General features: G+C 43.6%; 1 protein-coding gene and 1 pseudogene across 1 annotated transcript; both read right to left on the bottom strand.

Moving 5' to 3' along the window:
* Positions 1-2,993: 2,993 nt before the first annotated feature.
* Positions 2,994-4,560, bottom strand: LOC147985047 (uncharacterized). Its single transcript, XM_087541380.1, has 3 exons — positions 4,534-4,560; positions 4,298-4,402; positions 2,994-3,359 (listed from the first exon to the last, which is right to left on the bottom strand). The coding sequence occupies exons 1-3, from the start codon at positions 4,558-4,560 to the stop codon at positions 2,994-2,996; spliced, it is 498 nt and encodes a 165-aa protein (XP_087397506.1).
* A 5,809-nt stretch (positions 4,561-10,369) lies between these two features.
* LOC147985046 (uncharacterized) lies at positions 10,370-11,987 on the bottom strand (annotated as a pseudogene).
* Between the last annotated feature and the right edge of the window lie 13,269 nt (positions 11,988-25,256).

Raw genomic sequence — 25,256 nt, 5'->3', positions numbered from 1 at the left:
AGTTTTAAACATTTTCTGAAATTTCCAATTTATTTAGAAATATGAAAATTCCAGTAAATTTATTTATGACCTCGGCATTATGCAAGGCTGACGTCAGCAGGTTAACTGGGTCGGCCAGGACAGACCTGATGAGGACATGACTTCCTTGGATACGACCAAAAATATTGCATACATGTATTTTTGTGAGGTGATTTCTAATGCAAACTATGCAATAATTTATTTATGTCATCCAGGACAAAAATACTTCACAAACTTTTGTGCCATGTCTAATTGAGGTGTATGAGACATTTGTACAATCCACATATGAAGATAAGGGAAAAGGAGAAGTTTAGGTGCTGTTCAAAAAGACTTCTCACGTCACTTTTGGGCCAAGAGAAGATAGAGTCCAAGTCTCTAACGTTCTGGATTCAGATTCAGACTACACAGACATACCTGACTCAAAACGCCAACAACGTTTTCATACGGACTCCGAATTGGGTGATTCTTTTTTGTTGGGAAGTATATTTTGTGCTCTTTCCAACCCAGTTGGATTCACCTTCAAATTTATCCGGTGCGTTGAGATATCGACGGAACAATCTAACTCTACAGCAGAATCCGAGTCAAACTACAAGTCCAAAGGTGTTGCATCACCTCCACTTGGGCCCATGAGTCTTGTATGACCTAGGGTAAGTTTTAGGCTGCCTTGGGACGTCCTTCCACCTCCTTGGCCGTGACCCCTTGCTCCTATATAAGTAGATCCATCTAGTAGCTTTTTTCTTGGGATTTGTTTAGTTAAAAGTTAGCCGTTGCAACTTCGTGTACTTCGTTTGTGTCCAACGACCAGACCAAGACCGCTTTTGGATCCCCACCTTGATCAGTACTTCATATATATTTGCAATATTCATATTGCTTTATTATATTCTTGCTTATTCTTCGATTGCTTGCAGGGATAGACCTTTGTGGTTAGGTTGATCGTGCTTCCAGCAATGTCAGTAACCTCAGCAGATTAGTTTAGCAATTGCTAAGGCGCAACGTCTTGCACATTTGTAGTCGGATCGTCAAAGTTGACTCCAGCAAATCGATAGTTATCATCTCATCGAAAGATCGGGACCCTCGCCTCTATCAAGTGGTATCAGTTTTAAGGTTGCTCGGTGAGAATTTCCAGTTTTTCCTAGATTAGATTTATTATCTTACCTATTGTCCAAGAAAAAGCCACAAAAAAGTTAGATCTATTCATCCTTTGTCCAAGCCAGTCTGAGCCTTTGCATTTTTCTTTTCATTGCTTGCATAGTTGGATTAACGGTTGCATCGTTGTGTCGAGTTGCTGATCTTAGTGTCTAGTTCGTTTAGAGTTTCGAGTTCTGTTCACATTAGTCATGCCGCCGCTGCATCGTTATCCCTTCCTCTGTCCATCACCCATCCATCAATTTCCCCAACGTGCTACCCATGGTTCATTGTTACAATCATAGTTGAGGTCATTCACATCTTCGCTAGATTCAATCTGCATCTTATCTAGTTTGTCTTGGAAAGAGGGAGAGAGAAAGAAAAGGTAGAGAAAAAAAGTTAAAAAAAGTTAGAAAATTAGAGAAAGAAAAAAAAAGTGTGAGGAAAAAAAAGAGAAGGAAAAAAATTCGGATCTATCTAGACTCAATCTCGTAGTTGATTTCGGATTGGAATCTGTTTCGTGCACTGTTCAGTAAAACAACCATAACTTCCTCATACGAAGGCCGTTTTGGCTCTGCGAGTACTCAAATTAAAGCTAGCGATGAGCCGCATCTAAATAGTTTCAGAGACATGTTCAATATTTGGCACCTTAAAATCGGCATCTAAATAGGTCTTTTTGCCCTCTGATTTTCACAACACAGCTTGTTCCAGATTTTCACGCTAGTTTTAGAATTTTTTGACTCCTCATCTCAACTCGGAACTGAGTGATTCTTTTTACAATTGAAAGCTTGAGTCAGTGCCATTCTTGAGAAAAATCATCAAAAAGTTTGGGAGAAAGTTGTTGTATATCCTGCTTGGCAGTTGTTTTTCATCATTATATTTACTGTCATTGTGATCTTCACTTATATCACTACAAGAAAGTTGTTAATCTGTGGCAGTCGCTGTCCGTCACAGACATGACAAAAACCGTCAAGCATGGCTCCGCGTGACGATCCTACAATCCGTCATGTATATCGCGTCATAATTTGCCAACCCGTCCATCCTTGACGGATTTTGGTTTCCGTCATGATCCATGACGGTCTTTCTCTGTCATCGGTCTGCCCCTAGGCCCGTTCGGCCCGCCCAAGGCCCGATCCTCTGTGACAGACTGTTCCGTCATGGATTTACATGACGTGTAGTAAGATGAGTACCATGTGCCGCCCACGTGGGTCTGACGTGGCACCAACGTGGGTCTGACGTGGCGCCAGAGTGGGTCTGACGTGGTGCCAGCGTGGGTATGACGTGGCATCGTGCAAGCCCATGTAGCATTCGGCCCAATATGGTCTGGCCCATTTATTTTTGTATGGCCAGGCCTATTAGCCCATTTTACCATAGCCTGGTTGGCCCGTCTGTTTTGGGCTGACCCATTTCTACTTGTTCAATATTCACATCGGCCCATCAAAATTACAGGCCACTCATGTTTTTTGTTTAACCACGAAGTCCGTTTCCAGGCCCACTTCGTCCGGCCCATTAGTGTTTATTCAACCCGGCCCGTCCCATTTTTGTTTTTACGCACAATGTGTGCTAACATTGAGCTTACATATCAAGATCCACTAACATCAGAAGACAAAGGCACAAAATCACGAAGATAGAAAAAAGACACAGCATCAGAAAGCACAAGTAACATTGGGCTTACATCTCCACATGCACTGAACATGGAGCAGCAAAATGCAACAAGTTTGCTTCCAATAGTGTGCAGTTTGCACAACAAAAGCATTACAAAATAAGAAGGTTGGTTCCAGCGGTATATTACATTCACATGGCTTCCATGCATCAAGTAGAGAAAGACACTGATCTTGGACTCAAACAACTTACCCTTGAGCTGATCTTGGTTGCAACTGACTTAGCAAAAAGTCTAGTTTTGCATCCACCACAGCTTGCTTCTTCATGTTCTCCTCATCTCTCTTCTTGTGCTCCTCGTCTTCCCTGATCCTTGATTCTTCGGACTCCTTCAACAGCTTGGTCAAGGTGTCAACACGTGCCCGAAGCTCGACATTGTCCCTCTTCTCCGTTGCCACTTCTGCACTGGATCCCGCATGGACATGCTGGATCCCCACATGCTGAAGAAACCTTGACTTCTTAGTGTTCTTAGCAAGCACTTCAGCTATAGCCTCGGTTGCAGAGTTTGATTCCTGACCATCTTCTGTAGGTTGAGAGGCCTTGTTTTCCATCTCATTCTAGCAATGCAAGCAACAATCATGGTTATAAGACGGCTTAAGCACAAGTAGAGAAGACGGCAGCAACAAGCTTACATATATCGTCTTTGTAAGGAAAGCTATCATGTGTCCTTTACAACTAGACATTTGTGATAACAGTTAGACTAATCTTTTTTCTGTGTGGAGGTGATTCAGGTTATTCATATATACTATCATCTACAACAAAGTGGACTATTTCCTGAATTAACTACAAGTGAGTAATGTTTAAGTCAAATTATTTCTAGAAGTAAATCTCTAAAATATATATACTAAAAGATAAGACAATATATATACTAAAAGATAAGACATTGAGGATGGCCAAAATTGCAATATACAGGGCATGTTTGGATTCTGCCCAAGCTGGTCGTGCGAACGCGAGGGCGAGCCAAAATATTGGCGACCGTTTTGGCCGCCCGAACTTGGCCAGCTCATTGGCGAGAAATTCAAATACACAGCGGAATGGAGCATGTGCACGCCAAATTATTGGCTGCAATCCAAGCAATTCCCAAGAATCTGGTCAACGCCAATTATTTTGGCTTCGCAAGCTGGGGCATGCATCCAAACAGCCTCATAAAGCCAAATATTAGATTAATACAAAACTCTATAATTTTAGGTGGCTGATCAAGCACATGTCAAAGTGATTATGTGATTTTATTAAAGTCATTTCATCTAGTCACACATAAAAGAAAAACTGATGTTTTTCAATCGCTTCAAATCATATCAGTTATCTGAAAAAAGGGTACAATCATACAGGATAGACTATTACAAGATAGTTAAGTGAACATGTTAACATTTTCAATTAAGATACGCCGACATTTGATTATCAGTTTTCAATCAGGTAACGTGACTCAAACAATATTAGTTCTAAACATGCAGAAAGGTAAAAATTGATGATTGGTAGTCTTTTGAAGCTGACTTACAATTGCAGCTTGCATGACATCAGTGTAACTTTTCTTTTTCTTGCTGTAGTGACACTCCTTGAACAAATCCAATGCCGTGGGTTCTTTATCTTTGTATTTTTCGCCCTGGTAACAACAAATATGAAGGCAGGGGAGCATCATACATAGTTACTACATGGACGCAATAGTTTACATGAACCTATGGTCGTGAATATTTCTCATGACAATGCACATCCAGAGCCACATGTTTGACTTACCAGAAAAGTATGCAACAGGTTTTCCATCTTGTAATAACACACCTCCTAATCCAATTCCACTAGCATCACATTCAAGCTCAAAAGTCTTATTGAAATTAGGAAGTTGGAGTAAAGGAGCATGTGTCAACTTATCTTTCAATACCGTGAAGGCTTCTTCCTGTGCGGTACCCTAAACAAAAGGTACATCCTTCTTTGTAAGCTCGTTGAGAGGTGCAGCAATGGTGCTGAAATCTCTCACAAAACGCCTATAGAAACCAGCGAGGCCAAGGAAACTCCTCACTTGTGTGACCGTTTTGGGCTGCGGCCAACTCTCAATAGCTTCAATCTTGGCTTTATCAACGTCAATTCCCTGTGGAGTAACAACATAGCCAAGAAAAGATACTCGGTCGGTGCAAAAGGTGCACTTTCCAAGGTTACCAAACAAACGTGCATCACGTAGAGCAATAAAAACAGCACGAAAATGTTCCAAATGTTCCTCCAAAGATTTGCTATAAATCAATATGTCATCAAAGTAAACTACCACAAATCGTCCAATGAAAGCACGTAAAACTTCGTTCATTAAGCTCATGAAAGTACTAGGTGCATTAGTTAACCCAAAAGGCATGACTAACCACTCATATAATCCAAACTTAGTTTTAAATGCTGTTTTCCATTCATCTCCCAATTTCATACGAATTTGATGGTAACCACTACGCAAATCAACTTTGGAGAATATTGTAGAGCCACTCAATTCATCAAGCATATCATCTAGCCTAGGAATAGGATGACGATAACGAATAGTAATATTATTAATGCCTCTACAATCAACGCACATACGCGACGTACCATCCTTTTTCGGCACTAAAATGATAGGAACAGCACAAGGACTAAGGGATTCGCGTATATAACCTTTGTCGAGCAGTTCTTGTACTTGACGCATAATCTCCTTCGTCTCCTCTGGATTGGTACGGTATGGTGCACGGTTGGGTAATGATGCACCGGGAATTAAGTCAATTTGATGCTCAATCCCGCGAATAGGTGGTAATCCTGGTGGCACGTCTTGTGGAAAGACGTCGGCAAACTCCTGCAAAATGTTAGTGACAGCAGGAGGCAAAGAGGAAGGCACGTCCTCGAATGAAAATAATGCCTCTTTGCACACAAAAGCATAGCAAACAGATTTGCTAAAATCTAGATCATCAATATCAGATTTGGTGGCAAGTAAACATGCACTTTTCAATTTAATTTCAGAAGCAACACTAGATTGTTTATTATTATTAGGCTGCATTTGTTGCTCAAATTCTTTTGCCACAATCTGATTTTCACTCTTAGTTTTATCCTGTTTTGCTTTATTAGCTCTATTAATATCATCTTTCAAAATGGAATCAGGAGTCATAGGAAGCAAAGTAATATTTTTATCGTTATGAACAAGAGTATACTGATTGTTTCTACCATGGTGAATAGAATTTTTATCAAATTGCCATGGTCTACCAAGTAATAAGGAACATGCTTGCATAGGTACCACATCACAATCAACATAATCAGCATATGTAGAGATACTAAAATGCACACGAACAGTACGTGTTACCTTAACCTTGCCGCTATTGTTGAACCATTGGATGTAGTAAGGATGTGGATGTGGTCTTGTGGTGAGAGATAGCTTCTCCACCATCTCGATGCTAGCCAAGTTGTTGCAACTCCCTCCATCTATGATCACGCGAACAGAACGTTCCTTCACAACTCCCTTTGTATGAAACAAATTATGCCTCTGATTTTGCTCAGCTTGTGTAACCTGCACACTCAAAACATGTTGAGCAACTAAACATTCATACCTGTCAGCATCTTCAGGAGCCATGTATTGCGTCTCATGATCAGAATCGTCTCCACCGTGTTCGTCACATGTAATAAGAGCCAAAGTCTCCTCATCATAGTCACTAGCGGACTCATACCCACCATCCTCAGTAACAATCATCACACGCTTAGATGGGCATTCTCTCGCATAATGACCTCCACCCTTGCAACGTCGACAAATAATATCATGTGTTTGCCCTGTTGATGCCATGGATGAAGAAGAGCTCTTTGCAGGCCCAGAAGGTGTGCTCTTGGCAGATAGTGGTGATTGTGCCTGCTTTATTGTATCACGGTTGGAGGTGGTAGCCGACGGAGGCGCCGGTGTAGCAGAACGTGTGGAAGTAGATGATGCACGTGGTGTCCATGAAGAAGGTCGACCTGCAGAAAAGTTAGTCCGCGCCAATGCCTGTCGATCCCGCTCTTCACGTTCAGCTTCACAAGCAAGATGGAATAAACGAGTGATATTAGTATACTCCTTATACTCTAGAATCGTCTGAATCTCTCTATTTAATCCACCCATAAAACGTGCAAGCATAGCTTCATTCTCCTCAACAATACCACATCTAATCATGCCAGTTTGTAATTCCTGATAATATTCTTCTACAGAATTTTTTCCCTGTCTTAAGCGCTGCAATTTTTGAAGTAATTCACGTTGATAATATGGTGGAACCCAACGAGTACGCATAGCAGTTTTCAAAGCAGCCCAAGTAGCAGGAATGGGATATAATCTACAATGCTCAGACCACCAAACACATGCAAAACTAGTGAATGCACAAACAGCAGCAGGAACACGTCTCTCCTCGGGATATTGTAAACATGTAAATCGTTGTTCAGTTTCTAACTCCCAAGTAAGATATATATCAGGAACATATCTACCCTCAAATGGTGGAATATTCAATTTTAGTTTAGGGAGATGGTCATGATCTCGTACCTGAGGGTGAGCCCTACCATTGCCATTATTTGCATGTGGACGACCTGATGGTTGCTGTGCTGGTGGTGGCACGTAGTTCTGATTTTGATCAACCTCATCCTCGTAATCGCCAGCAAAATCATCCTCCTCCGCATCAGCAGCAGGAGCCACAGAAGTAGCAACAGCAGCACCAACAGTTTGGCCAGGTGCAAGAGGGAGACGGCTCGCTCGGCGGAGAGCTCTTTCACGATGTGTAGGTAGTCGTCGTTGTTGTTGTTGTAGAGGTGCGTTAGGTGCAGCCGGTGGTGGTGGTGGAAGACGCGCGAGCAATTCATTAAACCTGTTATCGAGATTTGTTTCGAACGTCTTCTCCATGTCATCTATCTTCTCCATGGCCTCTTCAAATCTGTTTAGCACATCCTGCACCTGTCCATTCATCATTTGCTGAAATTTATCATGCAACTCCTGATTCGTCATGTTCTCCCAGTCAGTCTCGTCGGCTTGTGATCCTGCCATGGTTAGCAACAATAGAAAACACACAAGAATATGATCCTACAGAATACTAACAAGAGGTGGTGGTGGCGGGTGTCACAAATCCGTCAAGCAAATCTCAAATTCTTACCAGTTCTTACCCAGCAGCAGGCGGTGATCGGCAACCGTTGTAGTCAAAACTCTCAAAAGCTTGGATAGAGCGATTGCCAGGGAGAGTCAAACGCACGACGTAGAGGTATGTGGAGCTGGGAAGGCTTATAGTATGGTAGCAAAAAGGGTCAGCAATAATCAATTCAGAGATGCAAAGTTGAATAAACGCTCAACGACGGTACTGTGCTGGTCCTAGGCTAGACCGTGCTAGAGACGCGAGCCTAGAACACTAACAAAATCACGGCGCTGCACGTAAATAAGGGAAAAGCACACTCTGGAACTTTTTTTTTTCGCTTTTTTTTTGCGCTCCTCTTTTTTTTGCGCTCTTTTTTTTGCGAAAAATTACTATAATGGTGAGTGTCTCAAAACTCTTCCCTCGTCAAACTGATAGGATGGGCACGAAAAAAAAATTTCACTTTTTTTTCGGAAATCAGGGCAGTGACGACGAAAAAGTGCGACAAAAAATCACTATGATGGCACGTGGCTCAAAAGACTCAGAAAAGCCTAAAAATAGGATAGGGAAAAAATATTTTTGCCCGTGAAAATTTTGGCCTAAAAACTGCCCGGGGGTCTCCAGACTTTTTTTTTTCAAGACCTACGCAGGCAAGGAAACACGAATCGGAATTGAGATTGATCTCAAGAACAAACCTAATATGAGAAAAACTCGGATTGGTGGTGGATATATGGTTACAGATTGGTGGTGGTATATGGATACAGATTGGTGGTGGTATATGGATACGGATTGGTAGTGGTATATGGATACGGATTCAGAACGGTGGCGGATAAGCAATGGTGGTAGATGGGCGATGATGATGGTGCGGCGGCGGCGTGACAACTTATGACCAGAACTCGAAACTCTAAAAGACTAGACTCTAAGACCAGCAACTTGACACGACGATGCAACCACAAATTCAACAAAGCAAAAACCCTAAAAAGATTATGCAAAGGCTCAGATTGGTTCGGATATGATGAACTAACCCTAATTTTTTTTGTGGCTTTTTCGTGGACTGTAGGTATGAAGAACAGACTCGATCTAATCTACGAAAAACTGTAAAAAACTCACCGAGCAACCTGGAAATCTGATACCACTTGATAGAGGCAAAGGTGTCTCGATGTTTCGATGAGATGGTGGCTATCGTTTTCTGTGGGAGTCGACCTTGACGATCCGACTACGAACGTGCGAGACGTCGCGCCTTAGCAATCGCTAAACCAACTTCCGAGGGGTTATTGACCACGCCGGAGCACGATCAACCTGACCACGAGGGCCTGTTTCCTGCGAGCAAACGAAGAACAAGCAAGAAACTGAGATTGCAATCTGGATATTGCGAATATAAGATGAAAGCTTTATTGATCAAGGTGGGGTTCTGTGACGTCTTGGTCTGGTCGTTGGACACAAACGAAGTACAAGTTGCAGCTATGGCGAACTTTTAATCTAAAAAAAACCCAAAGTCTAAACGACCCCCTAAGGGCTGTATATATGGAGGAAGAGAGGGGAATTTCGTGGCCCTTGAGGGTGGGGTCCGAAACCAACCCTAACTCTTGTTTCCCCACACATACGGACTCTAAAAATAGCCTATACTTAAGTATTTCGAAATTACATGGGCCTGGCCCATTAATAAGGTGACGCAGCACCTAGAATAGCCTATGGACGAATATTATGAAGTGGCATCTTGTATATTTCGTCCATGGCTTCATGCACTCCTTATGGCGGCTTCAAAGTCCTGAAATCATCACTTGTAACTCCGTTCTTGATCCCCTTGCGCATGCCATCAACTCCATGCGTGTTCTTGCTCCAATGTTCATCCTTCTCCAAGCTAGACCCTTCATTTGAAAGCAAAACAAATGTATCCAATTTAGGCAGCATCATAATCTCATGAACATTAGAATCATTACCAAGAAACGAAAGTACCTGGTAATTTAATTGGCGTGCGCGAGCTCTAGTAATTGGTCCAGTATATGTAACAGTAGGGGCTGTGGGTGTAACAATGGTATTGATGTCCTCATCAATCCCTATTAAGAGTTTTGCTTTATAGTTCTCTGAAAAACTTGCCTAACTCAGCTATTGCTTCATATATATCATTGTCCAAAAATCCTCTCATGCCGGCAGGTAAGATTCTCTGCAAAAGAATGTGACAATCATGTGTTTTCAGGCCTTGGTTCCATCAGCACTTGTGCATCTTGAGATGTTGGAAGCAAACCCATCTGGAAACTTTAACTCTCGTAAAAATTGACAAAATGCAACCACTTGTTCTTTGGACAAGGTATATCGGGCCCGAGGCATCACATATGAGTCTCCCTCCTTCCTCAATTGCAACTCTTCTTTAATATTCAAATCTTTCAGATCAATCCTAGCATTAAGTGTGTCCTTTGTCTTACCCTCCAGATTCAGAATTGTCCCAATGAGGTTTTCAAAAATGTTTTTCTCAATGTGCATGACATCAAGATTGTGTCTCAGCTTCAACTTTTCCCAATACTTCAAATCCCACAAACAAACCCTCTAGCCCCAAATTGGCACATGATCCTTCTTGCTGCCCAGGTCAGAACGCTTCCTTTTCCTACTTTCTTGGTGTCTCCCAGGTCTAACCTTCTCCAATTCTGCTTGCAACTCTTTCTCAGAGAATTTACCTGGCTCATCATTGCTTTCATGAAGACTAACAAATTCATTGTTTCTCCGTAAACGATGACCCCTTGGAAGGAAACGGTAGTGACCAATATACCCAATTTTACTCCTTAGGCTGTAAGAAAGAGGGTGTTTGTCACAATGAATACATGCAAAATAGCCTCTTGTGGTACGCCCTGAAAGAGTGCTCAGAGCTGGGTAATCGTGAATGCACCATAGAACTGCAGCATGAAGATCAAACATTTTTCCACTAAGAGCATCATATGTACGCACACCCTCCCAGAGCTCAAGTAATTCTTCTACAAGTGGTTGCAGAAAGACATCGAAGTGCTTGCCAGGTGATATGGGACCAGGAATCAGCAAAGCCATCATAAAATTTGACTGATCCATGCATGCCCAAGGTGGAAGGTTGTATGGTATAACGAATACAGGGCACATACTATAGGTTGTGTTAAAATTTCCAAAAGGATTGAACCCATCAGTGGCAATGCCAAGCCTAAAGTTTCTGGCATCTTTTGCAAATTCTGGAAATTTTTCATCAAAATCTTTCCATGTATCACCGTCTTTTGGATGACTCAGTTCCTTCTCATTGAGCTGCCTCTTTAGCTCATGCCATTGTGCTTCTTCTGCACCTTTTTTGGAAAGAAACATCCTCTTTAGCCTAAGCACCAATGGAAAATGCCTCAACACTTTCTGTGGAATCTTCTTTCTAGCAGGGTCTTTCCACCTTGATAGTCCACAAACTGGGCAGTTGTCATGATTGGCATATTACTTTCTGAACAGAATGCAATTATTCAAGCACACATGTATAGACTCATACCCAAGGCCTAATTCCTTTAGAAGATTCTATGCTTCCTTATACGAGTTTGGGACTGTATTGGGTTCAGGGAATGCTTCGGCTAATAGCTTTAAAATTTCAGTAAATGCACTATTCGGGATCCTATGGTATGACTTCAAGTGAAGAAGCTTTACCACAAAGGAGAACCTTGAAAACTTGGTACAACCATGATAAAGCTGTCGTTTTGCCTCCTTCATCACATTCTTCAAAAAAGACTCATTCTCAGAAGGGTTTCCACCATTGTTAGCATCTTGATTTTCAGTTTCACTTTGAGCTTGTTCTACTGCTGTGCATAGGTCTTCAAACATCTCTTCAAACCGGTCAGCGCCATTGTCACCATCCTCAGTGTCATGCACATCAACAGGATGTTCAATAACATCTACATCAAAGTCTTCTCCATGATATATCCAGCGAGTATATGTACTTTCCATGCCATACGTCAGTATGTGCGTGTTCGCAACGGTCTGATGCTGGTAGTTATTATTAAGGCATTTTATACATGGGCAGAGTATTTTATCATCCTCACTGAATTTCTCTTGAATGAATTTCATAAATTCTTTGACACCTTCGATGTACTCATGGGAAAACAATGTACCATGAATCCAACGTCTATCCATATGCACTACAGAAAAAGAACCAACTCAATCAAAGGTTTACCCCGGCCATCAAATTAAAATGTACAGTATAGAAAACTAAAATATGTTCAGAATTATAATTATACTGCTTCACACTATAGTGAACACAGTTCATCAAAAGATGTTTCTTTTGCTCTAACAAAGGAACATTCACCATTTGATAATATTTCATTGATTATTCCACATTAAAGAGGTCTACAAATCCGTAGTACACATTTTGTACACACCTGTTTGCACAAAATGTTTGTACTAGGGTAATGATCTTGGGTAGTTGGATGCAAGGAAATTTATAGGCATGATCCTCTCATAATTTACTTACTATAAACTCATCTTGTCTCTTGGTGTAGGGTTGATTTAGTTATAAAATTTTAAAACAGAGGAATACATGTCCTTTGGACCACCCCAAAACAAAGGAATACATGTCCTAGAGCTTGAGATGTTAATTCATCAGCTTTGCTGGATGAAGGCTGAAACTGTAGTAGGAATCACAGCTCATGTAAAAAATGTTGCTGATATAAAGTGCACAAAGTTATTTACAGATTGTGTAACTTCATTGCCGTGGCAAAGAATTCAATGGGCCACCGTGCTGATTTTCGGCTGTGGCAGATTATGAAATCCAAATTATCTACTCAAGCTGCTGTTGATTTATCAGTTTATATCTTTCTGAAAAGTTGAAGCTAGCAGGACCAACAACTCATGTATCATACCTCTAGATCTAGATAGACTGAAACCTAAAGGGAAAAAGTTCACCCAGCAAGGAAATGAATCCCAGAAGCATTTGCTCTGCATCATACATCTAGATCTAAATAGGCTGAAACCTAAAGGGAAAAAGTTCACCCCAAATTCTGAAGGGGAAAATTGCAAATCAGAATATTTAGTCAACAAATTCTGAAGGAGAGAGAGATGATTTCTGCCGGAGACATACCGCTCGCTCCTGGCTGACGTTGATGTAGGGAAAGAACGGGGGCTTGTCCGGTGAGCAAGTGCGGGCAGCAACTGGCTCGTCCATGCGGCGGCTGGATTGTTGGCGTGGCAATGGCGGGCGGACGCTGGCTTGTCGATGTAGCAAGAGCGCCCGGCGGCGAGGCAAGAGGCTGAGATGGACCACCCCGCCGGATCTAACCACCCTTGCCCGGGCAGTCATCGGTGGCACTGGCGGCGGCGGCGATGGTCGACGGGATCTGGAGGATTGAGAATCGGGGAAAAGAAAGTCTCCACTACTTTTTTAAGGGAAGCAACATAACGCAAAATACATTATCATGTGTCCAATAACACCCACACGTATCCTCACAGTTTTATTTTCTTGAGTTGGTCTGACCGACATGTGGACCAACGAATGGGCATGTACGCCACATCAGCAGGAGCACAATCCGTGACGGTCCGTGACATATTAAAAAAACGCTAGGGTCGGGCCGGATGGTGTATATTAAAAAAACAAGCATGGCAAAAGTGCAAATGATAAACAGGTTTCAGACTTGGTGAAATTAACACTAGTCTGGAATTTCAGATCAGGTAGCACACTTTGGAGCATGAAAACTAGATGCTACAGGAACTTAACATGGCAAAGCAAGGCATGGCATGGAGCTACTGAAAGATCTTAACAAAAGTCCCTTAGTGGCCTTGAGCCAAAAGGGATCAGAAAATACCATTGCAAGCATGTGAACATGGCAAAAACATAAACAGATACAGACTTAGTGAAAAACTGGAGCATGCAAATCTGTTAACGAGTAGGCATGTTCACGAGCTTGATGCACTCACTATAGAGCAAGGCATGACAATCTAAGCATACACCCATCAATAATACATGTTATATAAGCTAGACATGGCAAGAACAACAACATAGCATGCACGGATCAACAACAACATCCTCGGCAAAATCGCTAACAAGTAGACAATCTGCCCAGATTCACGGAATAGCAAAAGTACAGCTCGATTGACTCAAGCTAGGGTGCTCCATAAATGCAAACAAAGACATGGATGGATAGAGCACCACAAGATTAACAAATCATCCGTAATGATCATCCTCAAAAGAGGCACGGATCACTAGGAAACAACATGAACATATGGCATATTGATAAAAACAGATCAAGGACTTAGAGAAATCCTAAGTCCCTGAAATCAGCATTAACGAATGCGCTACTTTGCAAGCTTGTGCTAGTCACCACACATATCACAAGAATACATGGATAGCACCTCTGCAAAGATGGCAAAGCATATAACAAAACTCATGTAGAGCTCAGGGGCATATCATGCACACAATAATCATGGCAAAAATGACAAATAGCTATTTGGTGCAGCAGATCTGACAATTAACTCAAATAGCTCTCTTCCAACAGCATTTCGGGCATCGAGATCAACTCAAATGAAAATGATGCAATGAGATGAAATGATGTACTCTCTGAGACGAACACTTTGATATGCTGCACACGCAAAACGGAGCTATAGATGCAAAGTTACGGCATGATGAACATGAGCATTTGAATCTGGACATTTCAGGGACTTGGTAGAAATTACCACTCCGAGAAAGTCAACGGGGCCGGACGAAGCGGGATGGTGAGATCCGGATCGGGAGGGGCCGTTTGGTTCGTGGGATGGGTGGATCTCATCCCACCCGTCCAGATCCGTGGCGGGCGGCGTTCGGCGGCTCGCCGGAGCTCCGGCAAGGCGAGGAGCGGGGCGACGCCGGTGATTGAAGGCAGCGGTGGTGCATAGCTCGGCGAATGGCAGCGGGGTCAGGAGACCCGGGCGCGGCGGCAGCGGAGCATGTCGGTGGCGGGCGGCGCGTCCCGCGGGGCGCCGACGAGGACCACACGGCGGCGGGGCGGCACGCTGCAGGCGGCGGGGACGGACGGTGGCGGCGCTGGCGATCCGGCCGGCGACTGGACGCGGAGAAGACGTCGGGCACGAGGAGATAGGAGCACCGGAATGCAACACACACGAGAGGGCCGCAGCGGGCGGCAGCGGCTGGGCCGAGAGGGCCGCGGCTGGGCCTAGCGGGCGGCGCGGCGAAGTGGGGAAAATAGGAGGCCAGGTGGCGCGATGCGGTTGGACGCGGGAGGCGGAGAGGCTGACGTGTCGCGCTCCCATTGGATGGAGCGACGTGGCGGCTGGACATGTCCGTCGACGGGGAAATTGTCCGGCGGCGCGAGGTGGACGAAGGTTAGGGTTTATCTGCACGAGAATTTCGGAGGGAGACACATATTTATAGGTAGAGGGAGCTTGGAGAGTCCAAATGAGGTGCGGTTTTCGGCCACGCGATCGTGATCGAACGACCGAGATGATGGAGGGGGTTTAGGTGGGTTTTGGGCCACTTTGGAAGGGTGTTGGGCTGCAACACACACGAGGCCTTCTCGGTCCCTCGATTAACCGTTGGAGCATCAAACGAAGTCCAAATGGTACGAAACTTGACAGGCGGTCTACCGGTAGTAAACCAAGGCTGCTTGGCAAGTCTCGGTCCAATCCGGAAATGTTTAACCCCCACACATGAGAAGAAGGTAGAAAGGGCCACCGGAGGAGATAGGAGCGCCGGAATGCAAAATGGACAACGGGGAAAATGCTCGGATGCATGAGACGAACATGTATGCAAATGAAATGCACATGATGACATGATATGCAATGCATGACACGCAAGCAATGACAAGGCAACAACAGCGAATAACTGGAGGACATCTGGCACATCGGTCTCGGGGCGTTACAACACTCCACCACTACGAGAGGATCTCGTCCTGAGATCTAGAATGGCACCGGAGGGAAAACGGAAGAGAGAGAGAGAGAAGAGGTAAAACTAAGTTGCTTCCTTGACAAACGAGTGAAACCACGAACCTTGAAAAGATTTAGCCATTCCGAGAAAAGAATACAACGGAGATAAATGAAGTTGAAAGCACTCCGTTAGCAAAGAGGAACAAGAAAGAACAACTTTGGGCAGCACTTCGGTCGAGAAGGGATGCAAGACTTGATAAGGCGAAAAGAACTTGAGCAGCGGGCACACACTCTGGTTAAAAGGATAAGCATCAAAAGAACATGATCTTTGACAAAAACGAAAAGATGGGTTAAAAGAACAACATCGCAATGCCTCCGGAAGAGAGAAATAGAAGCTAGATCATAGAAATAAAAGAATGTAGAAGAAAAGCCAACTTCTGTCACAAAAGAGCTTGAAGATCACCTTTCCAAGAAAATTAAACGGAGTTGTTGGAAAACCAACAACGAAAAGATTATGCTTGTTGTGGGCTTATGGAAAACATCTCAAATTATGAGGTGACCACCTGGCACTCACAGGAAAAAGAATTGGATTGATATGAACGAGGAGACGAGAAACTATTACACCGGGAGGATAGATGAAGAACTTGGGTCATTTATGAGCACCATAAATAGCAACAGTCCTTAGGAAAGGCTTTAGGTGAAACATGACACAAGATAACTCCAATGAAAAGGTTGATGGATTTAAAATACCTCATTCTTAACAACATGAGAATCATGAAACATGAGCTCACGTTATCAGAATGACATAATATCACCTCCAATAATATGGTAGAAAGAATTATTCTCCGGATAGCAAGATGAAGAAAAACTTGAGCTTCTTAAAAAAGAATGTTGATGAGCACTTCGAGAAGGAATTAAATCCTTTATGAACCATCATGTAGAACCTTCATGAAGAACTCCGGTAAACGAAAAGAATAACAAAAATAAAGAGAAGTTGGAAACACAAGGTGAAACCTTGTAATGATTTAGATGAATCCTCGTGGTGATATAATTGAAAGAGCTTGGAACTCCGGGAAAAAGAGGAGATGAAACAATTGAAAACCGAGAGCTTGATGAGCCTTCGGAATAAGGAATTAATCACTTGGATGAAACAAGAATAAGAATTACATTATGCTTATCCTTCACCAATTAAATTGATGATAATCAATGGATTTGGCATGCTACTTATTCTCGTAGAAAGGATTAAAAGAGATATAGCACAAACTCGATGGACCACCGGTAGGATTGGAAAGAATGAATGAATTGATATGATAACGAAAGATGAGAAATCTTGAACGAACCACCGTAAGAATTGAAAATGAACGAAGAGAAGATAAAGAAACACCGGGAAGAATTATAAAATTAACGAAGATGCTTGAGAGGATTTAGATACATGAGAGGGTTTAGATCCATGGGAACGAACAGATCATGAACTGATTAGAGGATATTCGAACGATGCACCGGTAAGATTAGGAGAACGATAACTGAACGCTGGGAATGAATAATTATGAGATGATGGGCTCCGGAGAATCAAACTGAAAATACTCTGAATTACTCCGGATGGGTGAAAAGAATTCTGAGAATCGAAAACAATTATGAGAGGATGGCCTTGAACTAGAATCACGAATCTTGAAGAGAATGGAGCAATATTAAGAGAAAATTCTTCTTCGGTCTTCATAATCTGAGGATGACTACGAGAAATACCATCATGACTTATTTAGGCATTCCGGAAGAATCAAAACGAAGAGGTTGAGCCAACGATGAAAAGAATTTGAAAGATCTTGGAGAAACCCTCTGACTGATGAAAATTCATTCTTATGTCACACTTCGAAAAGAATTTGAGAGTAACGCCGGGAAAATAAGAAGAGTCAGGTACGATCCTGGGAAAAGACCTGTGGGTTAGGGCCCACTCAAAAGATATACCGTTGAATGATTTAAAAGAGAGAAACCACCGGTTGAATTAAATGGCTTGAATGAGATAACATCCTCAAAATAGCTTGAACGGATTAAGAGTGGAAACACGAATCTTCGAGATATCTTGAGCACTCCGGAACAATAGAATAGCGAGCATGGAATGATTATGAGGTGCACCGGCATGAGAGGGTATTTGAAACGAGGAAAAGGATATGATCCACAAAGCTTGAATTGGTCCCACCGGAGAAGAAAGAGAATGAATAATGATGAACTTGAGGTTACGTTAGGATCTTCATGAGAATCACCGGATAAGAATATTGACGGAAAAGAATCGAGAGACTTCACATGAATAAAAGGATACTTGATTAAGAAATCTGAGTCCTTGAAGAAAAAGGGTGGGTGGGCGGGAAAACAAAGGCAACTTGGGGACGGATAAAACAAACACCATTGAGAAGAACTGATAATTGATCTTGTGAATGTTGACAAGATTGGATCCACTTGAAGAGAAACACGCCGGTTAAAAAGGATTGACAAAACAATCTTGATGATCAAGAAGGATTGGTATCCACATCGGAGTATGAGAATACCGCTTAGGAAAAGGTATGGAATCAACATTTGAGTTCGAAGCAACTCGAATACCACAACTCGGAACAAAACAAAGGATTGGCTTGCAGAATAAGCCGGAACAAACATATGATAGAGATTTCGTCTGAATTTTCATGGTGCGGCCTACACGGGCTCGATCGTACAGCACCATCATGTACAAGGCAGTGCACATGACATACGAAGCGTCCCCGAGTCGGCATAGCCAAGGACTCTTTAAGACACAACGAGACCACTGTAAAATCGATCATGAATAGGCGGACCACTAGACGTCGAACCCCAATTTCGTATCATACATTTGTCAGAAAGATAACCTAAGAGCTACTTGAATTCCCACTTATAAACTCCCGAAATTTTCCCGGTTATGCAATCAGGTGTTGGGGATACAGGGGAAGCATAATATCTCACCCAAATCTAGCAAATCCTACATCCAGCTGTATCCATCCTTCAACACATAACCGAGAAAACTTCGGAAATCGTCTACCTCAACCTTCGAAAAGCATCCGTTATACAAGTTATGGCAATACTCCCAAACTCCCGCCCCAGTACTTGGTGGCGTCGAGGTTATCTCCCCAACAACTGCATAAAAGAGATTTTCGATGTCGGCGAAACTAAACTCAGGTATTCCAGAACTACAACGATAAAATTGTGACGACAACACCTCGAAGCTCAACTCCCCTAAATGACAGGAGGCACCAAGAACAATGTTCTCGTCACAAAACCATCGGAACGATTCCAAGATACCCGCGTGATCCTAAATTTTTTTTAGTGAAATTTGAGAAGAGAAGAGTCAAAACTCTACATCGGGATGCCTTACCAGAGCGATGAAGGGACTGGGGAGAAAAAAGAATTCCTAAACTCTCCGATATATAATTCCTAAATGACTCAAAACATTTTTCTAGACTCAACTCGTCCGCTAATTCGATCAAGCAATGGGGCTCCTAAGGTCAGGGAAGGCTCTGATTACCAACTTGTAACGCCCTCGATGTGGCTATATCTCCCACCTGTCGAAGCACGACTTAGAGGCATAACCGCATTGAAAGCAATGTCGCAAGTGAGGTAATCTTCGCAAACAACCCATGTAATACAATAAGGGAAAAGATACATAGTTGGCTTACAATCGCCACTTCACACAATTACATGAATAAAGCATTACATCATCCAGATACAATCAGGGTCCGACTACGGAACCAAAATAAAAGAAGAACCCCAACTGCGACAAGGTCCCCGATCGACCCCAACTAGGCTCCACTACTGATCAACTAGAACGAAACAACACAAAGGACAAGATCTTCATCGAGCTCCTCCTGAGCTTGGTCACGTCATCTGCACGGACTCATCGGCACCTGCAAGCTGGTTCTCGAAGTATCTGTGAGTCACTGGGACTCAGCAATATCGCACCCTCGCGATCAAGACTATTTAAGCTTATGGGTAAGGAAAGGTAATATGTGGAGCTGCAGCAAGCGACTAGCATATATGGTGGCTAACATACGCAAATGAGAGCGAGAAGAGAAGGCAAAAGCACGGTCGAACAACTATGATCAAGAAGTGATCCTAGAACAACCTACGTCAAGCATTACTCCAACACCGTGTTCACTTCCCGGACCCCACCGAGAAGAGACCATCACGGTTACACACGCGGTTGATGTATTTTAATTAAGGTCAACTTCAGGTTTTGTACAACCAGACGTTAACAAATTCCCATCTGCCCATAACCATGGGCACGGCTTTCGAAAGTTCAAATCCCTGGAGGGGAGTCCCAACTTAGCCCATGACAAGCTCTCATGGTCAACGAAGGATGTACCTTCTCCCGAGACATTCTGATTAGACTCGGTATCCCGGTTCTACAAGACAACTTCGACAAGTCAAAACAAATCCAGCAACACCGCCCGAATGTGCTGACAAATCCCGATAGGAGCTGCACATATCTCATTCTCAGGGCACACTCAGATGAGCGCTCCATACAACTAAAACCAAACCTCGAGTTTCCTCGAGGGGGCACTGCACAGGACTCTAGTTTGGACCAACACTCAAAGGAGCACTGGCCCGGGGGGGTTTAAAATAAAGATGACCCTTGAGTCTGCAGAACACAAGGGAAAGAAAAGGCTAGGTGGTGAATGGTAAAACCAATGTTGGGCATTGCTGGAGGAGTTTTAATCAAGGCGAACTGTCAAGGGGTCCCATAATAGCCCAACCGCGTAAGGAACGCAAAATCCGGGAACATAACACCGATATGACGGAAACTAGGGCGGCAAGAGTGGAACAAAACACTAGGCAAAAGGCCGAGACTTCCACCCTTTACCAAGTATATAGATGCATTAATTAAAATAAGAGATATTGTGATATCCCAACAAGTAAGCAATGTTCCAACAAGGAACGAATCTCCATGTTCCAACAAGGAACAAACTTCAAAATTCACCTGCAACTAACAACGCTATAAGAGGGGCTTAGCAAAGCGGTAACATAGCCAAACAATGGTTTGCTAGGACAAGGTGGGTTAGAGTCTTGGTTCAACAATATGGGAGGCATGATAAGCAAGTGGTAGGCATCGTAGCATAGGCATAGCAAAAGAGCGAGCATCTAGCAGCAAAGATAGAAGTGATTTCGAGGGTATGATCATCTTGCCCGAGACCCCGCAAGGAAGAAGAACGAGTCCATGAAGAAGACAAACGGACGTTGAAAAATGGGTCCTCACAAACGCCACGTTACCAGAACCAACCCGAAGAAGCAAACACCGGAAAGAAGCACACAACATAGTAAACAACCAACACATGAACATGGTATGATATGCGGGATGCGATATGCGATGCATATGCATGATTTGACAAGGAATTATTGAACCTGGCCTCAACATGGAAATCCAAGTGGGCCACTGGAAAGGTGAGGTGATTTCGGTTGAAATCGATATAAAGATCACAGGAATCGGATGCACGGTTTGGAAATGGCAAGCAAAACAAATATGGCACCGGTCTGCGATAAACAGCAAGTAGCCATCTAAATGCATCAAGATAATTATGCTACAGCACTCAAACATGGCAACAAAATACATGGCAGGAATCCACTCATGATGCTTGACAAAAGAGGTACACTGAGCTACGGCCAATGTATCCATTAACAGGTTCAAACAAGCATGGCAATAGTGCAAATGATAAACAGGTTTCAGACTTAGTGAAATTAATACTAGTCTGGAATTTCAGATCAGGTAGCACACTTTGGAGCATGAAAAGTAGATGCTACAGGAACTTAACATGGCAAAGAAAGGCATGGCATGCAGCTACTCACAGAGGTTAAAAAAAGTCCCTTAGTGACCTTGAGCCAAAAGGGATCAGAAAATACCATTGCAAGCATGTGAACATGGCAAAAACATAAACAGATACAGACTTAGAAAAACTGGAGCATGCAAATCTGTTAACGAGTAGGCATGTTCACGAGCTCGATGCACTCACTATAGAGCAAGGCATGACAATCTAAGCATACACCCACCAATAATACATGTTATATAATCTAGACATGGCAAGAACAACAACATAGCATGCACGGATCAACAACAACATCCTCGGCAAAATCGCTAACAAGTAGACAATCTGCCCAGATTCACGAAATAGCAACAGTAGAGCTCGATTGACTCAAGCTGGGGTGCTCCATAAATGCAAACAAAGATATGGATGGATAGAGCACCACAAGATTAACAAATCATCCTTAATGATCATCCTCAAAAAAGGCACGGATCACTAGGAAACAACATGAACATATGGCATATTGATAAAAACAGATCAAGGACTTAGAGAAATCCTAATTCCCTGAAATAAGCATTAATGAATGCGCTACTTTGCAAGCTTGTGCTAGTCACCACACATGTCACAAAAATACATGGATAGCACCTCTGGAAAGATGGCAAAGCATATAACAAAACTCATTTAGAGCTCAGGGGCATATCATGCACACAATAATCATGGCAAAAATGACAAATAGCTATTTGGTGCAGCAGATCTGACAATTAACTCAAATAGCTCTCTTCCAACAGCATTTCGGGCGTCGAGATGAACTCAAATGAAAATGATGCAATGAGATGAAATTATGTACTCTCCGAGGCGAACACTTTGATATGCTGCATGCGCAAAACGGAGCTACGGACGCAAAGTTACGGCATGATGAACATGAGCATTTGAATCTGGGCATTTCAGGGACTTAGTAGAAATTACCACTCCGAGAAAGTCAACGGGACCGGACGAAGCGGGATGGCGGGATCCGGATCGGGAGGGGACGTTTGGTTCGTGGGACGGGTGGATCTCACCCCACCCGTCCGGATCCGTGGCGGGCGGCGTTCGGGGCTCGCCGGAGCTCCGGCAAGGCGAGGAGCGGGGCGACGCCGGTGATTGAAGGCGGCGGTGGTGCATAGCTCGGCGAACGGTGGCGGGGCCGGAGGAGACCCGGGCGCGGCGGCAGCGGAGCATGTCGGCAGCGGGCGGCGCGTCCCGCGGGGTGCCGGCGAGGAGCACACGGCGGCGGGGCGGCGCGCTGCAGGCAGCGGGGACGGACCGCGGCGGCGCTGGCGATCCGGCCGGCGACTGGAGGCGGAGAAGATGCCGGGCGTGAGGCGCGGGATCGATTGGCGGCGGCGGGCGGCCGACCGGGCCGGGAGGGCCGCGGCTGGGCCCGGCGGGCCTGGCGGGCGGCGCGGCGAAGCGGGGAAAATAGGAGGCCAGGTGGCGCGATGCGGTTGGGCGCGGGAGGCGGAGAGGCTGACGTGTCGCGCTCCCATTGGATGGAGCGACGTGGCGGCTGGACATGTCCGTCGGCGGGGAAATTGTCCGGCGGCGCGAGGTGGACGAAGGTTAGGGTTTATCTGCGCGAGAATTTCGGTGGGAGACACATATTTATAGGTAGAGGGAGCTTGGAGAGTCCAAATGAGGTGCGGTTTTCGGCCACGCGATCGTGATCGAACGACCGAGATGATGGAAGGGTTTAGGTGGGTTTTGGGCCACTTTGGAAGGGTGTTGGGCTGCAACACACACGAGGCCTTCTCGGTCCCTCGGTTAACCGTTGGAGCATCAAACGAAGTCCAAATGGTACGAAACTTGCCAGGCGGTCTACCGGTAGTAAACCAAGGCCGCTTGGCAAGTCTCGGTCCAATCCGGAAATGTTTAACCCCCACACATGAGAAGAAGGTAGAAAGGGCCACCGGAGGAGATAGGAGCGCCGGAATGCAAAATGGACAACGGGGAAAATGCTCGGATGCATGAGACGAACATGTATGCAAATGAAATGCACATGATGACATGATATGCAATGCATGACACGCAAGCAATGACAAGGCAACAACAGCGAATAACTGGAGGACACCTGGCACATTGGTCTCGGGGCGTTACAACACTCCATCAATACGAGAGGATCTCGTCCTGAGATCTAGAATGGCACCGGAGGGAAAACGGAAGAGAGAGAGAGAAGAGGTAAAACTAATTTGCTTCCTTGACAAACGAGTGAAACCACGAACCTTGAAAAGATTTAGCCATTCCGAGAAAAGAATACAACGGAGATAAATGAAGTTGAAAGCACTCTGTTAGCAAAGAGGAACAAGAAAGAACAACTTTGGGCAGCACTTCGGTCGAGAAGGGATGCAAGACTTGATAAGGCGAAAAGAACTTGAGCAGCGGGCACACACTCTGGTTAAAAGGATAAGCATGAAAAGAACATGATCTTTGACAAAAACGAGAAGATGGGTGAAAAGAACAACATCGCAATGCCTCCGGAAGAGAGAAATAGAAGCTAGATCATAGAAATAAAAGAATGTAGAAGAAAAGCCAACTTCTGTCGCAAAAGAGCTTGAAGATCACCCTTCCAAGAAAACTAAACGGAGTTGTTGGAAAACCAACAACGAAAAGATTATGCTTGTTGTGAGCTTATGGAAAACATCTCAAATTATGAGGTGACCACCTGGCACTCACGGGAAAAAGAATTGGATTGATATGAACGAGGAGACGAGAAACTATTACACCGGGAGGATAGATGAAGAACTTGGGTCATTTATGAGCACCATAAATAGCAACAGTCCTTAGGAAAGGCTTTAGGTGAAACATGACACAAGATAACTCCAAAGAAAAGGTTGATGGATTTAAAATACCTCATTCTTAACAACATGAGAATCATGAAACATGAGCTCACGTTATCAAGAATGACATAATATCACCTCCAATAATATGGTAGAAAGAATTGCACTCCGAATAGCAAGATGAAGAAAAACTTGAGCTTCTTAGAAAAGAATGTTGATGAACACTTCGAGAAGGAATTAAATCCTTTATGAACCATCATTTAGAACCTTCATGAAGAACTCCGGTAAACGAAAAGAATAACGAAAATAAAGAGAAGTTGGAAAGACAATGTGAAACCATGTAATGATTTAGATGAATCCTCGTGGTGATATAATTGAAAGAGCTTGGAACTCCGGGAAAAAGAGGAGATGAAACAATTGAAAACCAAGAGCTTGATGAGCCTTCGGAATAAGGAATTAATCACTTGGATGAAACAAGAATAAGAATTACATTATGCTTATCCTTCACCAATTAAATTGATGACAATCAATGGATTTGGCATGCTACTTATTCTCATAGAAAGGATTAAAAGAGATATAGCACAAACTCGATGGACCACTGGTAGGATTGGAAAGAAGGAATGAATTGATATGATAACGAAAGAAGAGAACTCTTGAACGAACCACCGTAAGAATTGAAAATGAACGAAGAGAAGATAGAGAAACACCGGGAAGAATTATAAAATGAACGAAGATGCTTGAGAGGATTTAGATACATGAGAGGGTTTAGATCCATGGGAACAAAGAGATCATGAACTGATTAGAGGATATTCGAACGATGCACCAGTAAGATTAGGAGAACGATAACTAAAAGCTGGGAATGAATAATTATGAGATGGTGGGCTCCGGAGAATCAAACTAAAAATACTCTGAATTACTCCGGATGGGTGAAAAGAATTCTGAGAATC

The sequence above is a fragment of the Triticum urartu genome, chromosome 2A, assembly GCF_056163025.1.
Source record: "Triticum urartu cultivar PI428250 chromosome 2A, HENAU_Tu73, whole genome shotgun sequence".
NCBI classification, from domain to species: domain Eukaryota; kingdom Viridiplantae; phylum Streptophyta; class Magnoliopsida; order Poales; family Poaceae; genus Triticum; species Triticum urartu.
The sequence above is the reverse complement of the archived record's forward strand: the minus strand, read 5'-3'. Positions and strand labels throughout refer to the sequence as shown.

What these genes read in the sequence shown, in the direction of transcription:
- LOC147985047 (XM_087541380.1), bottom strand. Translation starts at nt 4,560, where the DNA reads ATGGAAAACCTGTTGCATACTTTTCTG. An exon ending in ACCTGTTGCATACTTTTCTG is followed by an intron (nt 4,403 to 4,533) that starts GTAAGTCAAACA and finishes TGTTGTTACCAG; the next exon opens with GGCGAAAAATACAAAGATAA. An exon ending in ATGTCATGCAAGCTGCAATT is followed by an intron (nt 3,360 to 4,297) that starts GTAAGTCAGCTT and finishes TTGCATTGCTAG; the next exon opens with AATGAGATGGAAAACAAGGC.